Here is a 6,000-nt window from a genome sequence, read left to right as displayed (position 1 = left end):
CGATTCGTACAGGATGCGTGTGTCCGAGGGCGTGAGGACGCTGTTTGTGCGTCGGCGAGGTCGGAGATTAGGTCGATTACGGCGTTGCGTAGCCCTTCGAAGCAGAGGCGGTCCGCGAGCGCGTAGGCGTGGAGGAGCGTGTAGTATGCGGGTTTGCCGTCTTTGTAGGGCGGTGGGATGGAGCCGGTGTACAGCCATGAGACGAGGAGTTGGCAAGTGCGAGACATCGACGTCGTCGAGGCGGATTGTGTTTTCGGATGCTTCGGCGAAGCGGCCGGTGAGTGCTGCGCGGAAGTATGGCGATTGAGAGGTGAGGAGGGTGGTGTGTATTAGGAAGGGTGTCGCTTTGGGTCCGACAAGGAGGGTGCTGGTGGTGGTGAAGTCGTTTGGGTTGGCTCTGCGTGAGATTAGTGAGGTAGATGGATTATGGCTCCCTTGCATGCGCGTACCTCAATTGCCCAGATTTCGTGCCCGTCCAGGTATACGGTGGTGGCAGACTGATAGGAATGCGATTCGTATCCGACCCGACAGTGCACATGACCTTGAGCGTCATGATTTTGCGCAACACTTCTGCGCTTCGGAACAATCTTCACCAAACGCACACAGACTTTCGAAATGTAGTTGACGACGACGGACGATACGAAATGACTTGATGGGGGCAGCGGCGCACCCAGACTTTGAGGATAGACATGCAGCTCCGCAAGCGGGAAGATCTTTCAAGAGCAGGAATGTGTTTCGGAATGCACCATCGTGGGCAACTCCAGCACGACGAACAAACGACTTCATTATCGTGGACAATCGCCTTGTGGACGCTTGCAGCTGGGGTGATGTGCTGTTTCCGCTTTGTTGTCGCCAATCTGAGGCGAGCAAACCTAGCACCGAATGCGGTGACAAAGGGAGGGTGTGCATCACAGGACTTTGTAGAGTTGCTGTGCAGTAAAAGCCATGAAACATGGGGTTCAAGAAAACCGAAGAGTGGAAAATCGCTTTTGCGCTTGGATAAATACTATGGTCATGGTTGGACGTAAATGGGCTTCCACCCAATGTTATACACATCAAACGCCACGTTCGGGGGAGATTGAGAAGACTTTTACATTAGTACAGAGGGGATTGACATGGAAATTTACTCGACAAACTTCCTGACGTCTGTGAACGTGTTAGCGTTTGTGGTAAATATGGATTTGGGCGGCACGTACTGTTCAACCACCTGATGTACTCCTTCTGCTCCTTGTGGTCAATGTAGTCGGGGATGAAGAGAGCCAGACGGGTGTTGATGCCGCGCTCCTCGAGGTACTTCTCGAGCAGGATCTGCAGGTCCTCGTCCAGGTTGTTGAAGGGAGGGCCAGTGTAGAGGGTCCGCCTTGACCAGTCCTGCTCAGCGGTCTGCGGGTCGGCGAGGTCGGCGGAGGGGAAGTAGTAGAGGTCCTCGATGAGGAAGTCACCGTCCTGTGCAGTTGCCTCAATAGCGAGGGCACCCTTGCCAGGTCGCTCGATGCGAATGCTGGCGTGGGCGGGGAAGCCCTGCTGCTGGCCGTCGTCCTCGAAGTCGTCCTCCAGCTCCTCGCGGTCGGCGGGCGAAACATTGCCCTCGGGTGCGACTCGGACGTTTCCGTCTGCTGTCTTGCCCTGGCTGACGGCACCCTTGGTGTTTGCCCCACCTGACTGGACGTCCATGTCGGCGTCGTCGTAGGCAGCATCCTCGCCCATTTCCTCGTTGGGAACGTTGTTGTTCAGGTCCGCGGTGGTGAAGGTGAGACGGATCTTCTCGTCGCCAAAGGTTCGGGTCAGGACGACTTCCTGGTTGCCGGCCTTGTCTTCGATCTGCTATCCTGTGAGCTCATCATGCCGCGGAAGAAATTGGGCGTGCTGCCTACCTCAAAGGGGCTGTTCTCGAGGTACTCCTTGATGTTTGCCGACAGGTCGTCGTCCTCCTTCATGTCCTCCTCCATGGAGATCTCGCTCTGCAGCTTTGCGACAAGCTCATCGCTGACTGTGATGCTTTTAGCAACGACCTTTACATTGTACCGAATTCAGCTTACCAGCTCCGCTTTCTTGTCTCCTTGCCGAGACGTGGAAAGAAGCTGTGAGTCTAGGAACGGAAGCCCATGATGGCTGGAAAGCGGCCGTCTGGCGGAATACCGAAGACTGCGGGCGGATGGCTTTGGTGGAGAGACGGGCAGCCGAGCGCGGTGCGCTGCGGGCGAGATTCCGTAGACCAAGCATTTTGGCTGGATTTGTTCAATGTCTCGCTTGGATCGGGATTATTCGTCAGCGTCGTGATCAAGAATTGAGGTTGTAATGTTTTCGGCGTGCAGATGGACTTTTGCATGTCCGAGCTTTCTAGAACGACGATGGACCCTCGTCATGAATATCTTGGCACCTCCGAATAACGTCCATCCGGCATCGGCTTGTGACATTTTGCTGACAAGACTCACGATCTGACTCAATCCTGGGGGAAAGTATTTGACGTTCTTGTCGTCCTCAAGACACGGCATTAGAAGTCCCCTTATCCCAGTATACATCGCAATCAAGATCCTACGTCATTGTTTGGAGTCACCCATTGGAACTTTCGGAAGCGAAGCTACGCGACAACGACGCGCATAGCTGTTCAAGTTCCGCGAGTGATCTGGAAGCAGTGCAACAGCTCATAGCTTTGGACCGCAACGATGGCGACGACAGAGAAGAAGAAGGTACTTAGGATTGTGGCCGCCACGAAGACATCCTAGCTGAAGCTCAATAGCCAAGTGCAATGCGCTCAATCCTCGCTGGCGCAACCGCAGGAGCTGTAGAAATCTGTAATATGTCCTTGGACCTGCCATCTTGAGCTTCAGCTAACGGGCTCTTCAGCTATCACATACCCCGCCGAATGTACGCAATTGAACCCTTGACTACCCGATTATCGCACCTAACCATCCTCAGTCGCAAAGACCCGATCGCAACTCAATAGAAGATTACCAGACGGAAAGAAGCTGCCATGGCCGCCGTTCGGCAAGCAATGGTACGCAGGATGTACGACTCTGATCATTGGCAATTCACTGAAGGCCGGCATAAGTATGGCGACGGAAGGGATTACATTGCGTTCGACTGCTGACGAATGATACAGGATTCGTCGCATTCGATGCGTATAAAGATCTACTAGCAGATGCTGAAGGCAAGGTCTCCGGCCCGGCCACTGTCATAGCCGGATTCGGTGCTGGAGCAACGGAGTCATTGCTGGCAGTGACGCCGTTCGAGAGTATAAAAACACAACTGTGAGACTCCTCTCCACGAGGTCCGACTTCATATTGATGAAAATCCAGAATCGACGACCGCAAATCCGCGAACCCGCGTATGCGAGGCTTCCTCCACGGCTCCAAGATCATCGCGCAAGAAAAAGGCATCCGGGGCTTCTTCCAGGGCTTCCTTCCCACGACCGCGCGACAAGCCGCCAACTCCGCCGTACGGTTCTCGAGTTACACTTCCCTCAAGCAGCTGGCACAGTCATACACTTCGCCAGGCGAGAAGCTGGGTGCTGTCAGCACATTTGGACTGGGAGGTCTTGCGGGTATCATAACAGTCTACACGACTATGCCCATCGACACTGTCAAGACGCGCATGCAGTCGATTGAGGCGAGTGCGCAGTACAAGAACAGCATCGATTGCGTTGTGAAGATATTCAAGCACGAGGGCTTGCTCACATTCTGGTCTGGAGCTGTGCCGCGATTGGGCCGTCTCATCCTCAGTGGTGGTATTGTGTTTACTATGTAAGTTTTTCACTGACTAGACAAATCGTAATAATTACTGACTTCCGCAGGTACGAGAAGTCGATGGAGCTGATGGACAGACTGGATCCTCAAGGAAGGTACATCTGAGCGCTGTCGAATTTGTGTCTGAACATTTCGTTTCAAGATTATGGCCTTAATGCTTTGATGCCCGATCAAGAGTCTTTGCACAGCAGCACCGTCCATAGAAGTGCCGAGGCCGTGTACGATAGCAACGCTGGCGCAAGAAGATGTGAAATACACACAATTCAATAATAGGCATCACATCAAGATACACGGTCGTTCCCTCACATGAGCCCTTGCCAATCATTGTCGTGAAGCGATCCAAACACAGGAGCGTGTTTAACATGTCGAGGAAGCGGGACGAAGGAATATGAACACACGATCAGGGTACGATCGACATTGTGAAGCCGTTTATCATTCTAGTATGCAAGACTATGACTCTGGGTATCTTCAACAACACACAATCACTCCTCATCCGACGGCTCCTCTACCTGTGCGACATCCCTCATAAACCCCCCACCCTTGACCGTATCCGCGACCTTCAAAATCCAAAACTTCTTCCCATTCAACAAGAACACCTCGCCTTTCTTTCCAAAGCATATATTCGCCAGCCCACCAGGAACGAGCACTTTGCCCAACAACACCCCGCCGGGTGTCCACACACTCAACCCATCCCCACACGCCGCATACACATTGCCTGCGGAATCGCACTTCAACCCATCCGGCACGCCCACATCCGCCATGGCAAACACGCGCCTGTTTGTGAGAAACTTCGCCTTCCTGCGCTCCTCGACGTCATACGCATATATCGTCGACGCGCGCGTGAAGTCGATATTGCCATCACCGTGGATAAAATCCGTGTCGGATACATAGCAGACTTTTTCAAACGGCGAGAAGCAAATCCCACTCGGCCGGCCGAAGCCGTCGGCGACAACCCTGACGTCGCCCGTGTGCGGGTCGAATCTGTAGACTTGGTTGGGGAGTTCGGGGGGCGGGCGGATGCCCTGGTCGAAGCCGTAGATGGGGTCCGTGAACCACACGGAGCCGTCCGAGTGCATTGCAATGTCCTTGAGCGAGTTGAAGCGGCGGCCGTGGTAGTTGTTGAGCACCATGCGGGAGCGGAAGGGGTAGTCTGATTCTATAAGCACCAGTGCAGCGGGGGTTTCGAGGTCGCCTTGGGAGCAGAATAAGACGCCGTCGATGGTTCCGTCGTTGAAGGCGACGCCGCCGCTGGGCATGCGGATGTCTCGCGGGAGCTGGTGGCGGGACCATTCGCCGTAGAGGTTGCGGGAGAGTTTGCTGATGACGATGACTTTTTCGATCTTGCCGCGGCCCGTGTCGAGGTCGAATTGGTTGCTGGTGACGAAGACGTGGTCGTGTTTTGGTGAGTAGATGCCGGCTTCGTAGGCGAAGGGGATGTTGTCTTGTAAGACGAGTTTGAGATCTGCGTGGGCACCGAGCATTTCGTTGAATTTGTCGTTGTATACCAGGAGTGTGGGCTCGGCCATTGAGAACTGAGAGCGAGATGTTGAGAGGAGTCGTTGTTGCATAGATACAACGTTGCGCTATAGTTTCGTCAGCTTGAGGTTCATATGTAGAAACATATCTGAACCGTACCTTGATCCCGCTGGCAGTAACAGTTGGCCACGACGACATGACTGGCAGAAAATTACCCTGCATTAGATTCTGTGGGTCACCAGGAGGTGTGAAAGTCTGATCTACAGCACTCGCAAGTGTACGAGGCGGTCGTGCAGGCGTTGTCCTCGCTCTTGGTGGCATACCCTTATCATTAAGCTCATCGTTGAGGGGATGATTATGCTCTGAACATAGACATGTTACTCTCCAACCTCCACCTTGCTGTGGTATCATCTTGGCTCTCCAGGGACATCCTGTCATTCGAGTCGCATAATGCTTTTGCGGCACACCTCTTGCTTTATAGACTTTTGAGCGCGCACATTGCAGCATCACACGGGTGATTTTCTTCTCTCCTGTCTTTTGCGGAGTGTAGGACTTTGTTCGTGATATGGCGATGCCAAAGCCACAGTCTCTGCCCAATGCAGCGCGTATCTCCTATGGTAGAGTATGTTAATGGGTAGGTCACGTGTATCGTATGGAACAGAACCTACCTTAAGGCCATCGTGATAATCTTCTGAGGTCACAAATGCAGGCAGTGGACCTGATATATATCCGGTTGGGGGTTCCTCCGTGGCGGTTTGAAGTTGCTGAAACAGCGGAG

At 53.6% G+C, this 6,000-nt stretch overlaps 4 protein-coding genes across 4 annotated transcripts in view; 1 reads left to right on the top strand and 3 right to left on the bottom strand.

The window, feature by feature from the left end:
• SNOG_12138 (hypothetical protein) overlaps nt 1-553 on the bottom strand; it is a gene marked incomplete at both ends in the record, with an annotated part of 1,100 nt that extends 547 nt beyond the window's left edge. The window contains 2 exons of the mRNA XM_001802318.1: nt 11-397; nt 450-553. Of these exons, the coding sequence (XP_001802370.1) occupies nt 11-397; nt 450-553 (491 nt within the window). The remainder of the gene's footprint in view (nt 1-10; nt 398-449) is intronic.
• Nucleotides 554-1,123: 570 nt separating this feature from the next.
• SNOG_12137 (hypothetical protein) lies at nt 1,124-2,223 on the bottom strand (the record flags this gene model as incomplete). Its single annotated transcript, XM_001802317.1, has 4 exons — nt 1,124-1,146; nt 1,197-1,821; nt 1,875-1,990; nt 2,040-2,223. 4 exons carry the CDS (start codon nt 2,221-2,223, stop codon nt 1,124-1,126), a joined length of 948 nt encoding a protein of 315 aa, XP_001802369.1.
• A 526-nt stretch (nt 2,224-2,749) lies between these two features.
• SNOG_12136 (hypothetical protein) lies at nt 2,750-3,851 on the top strand (the record flags this gene model as incomplete). Its single annotated transcript, XM_001802316.1, has 5 exons — nt 2,750-2,795; nt 2,959-3,051; nt 3,104-3,251; nt 3,300-3,743; nt 3,794-3,851. The coding sequence occupies 5 exons, from the start codon at nt 2,750-2,752 to the stop codon at nt 3,849-3,851; spliced, it is 789 nt and encodes a 262-aa protein (XP_001802368.1).
• Nucleotides 3,852-4,228: 377 nt separating this feature from the next.
• SNOG_12135 (hypothetical protein) lies at nt 4,229-5,272 on the bottom strand (the record flags this gene model as incomplete). The annotated part of the gene is made up of 1 exon (XM_001802315.1): nt 4,229-5,272. The coding sequence occupies one exon, from the start codon at nt 5,270-5,272 to the stop codon at nt 4,229-4,231; it is 1,044 nt and encodes a 347-aa protein (XP_001802367.1).
• Nucleotides 5,273-6,000: the final 728 nt, after the last annotated feature.

The sequence above is a fragment of the Parastagonospora nodorum genome (genome assembly GCF_000146915.1).
Source record: "Parastagonospora nodorum SN15 chromosome Unknown scaffold_21, whole genome shotgun sequence".
In the NCBI taxonomy this organism is placed as follows: domain Eukaryota; kingdom Fungi; phylum Ascomycota; class Dothideomycetes; order Pleosporales; family Phaeosphaeriaceae; genus Parastagonospora; species Parastagonospora nodorum.
This window is presented reverse-complemented; position numbering and strand designations above follow the sequence as displayed.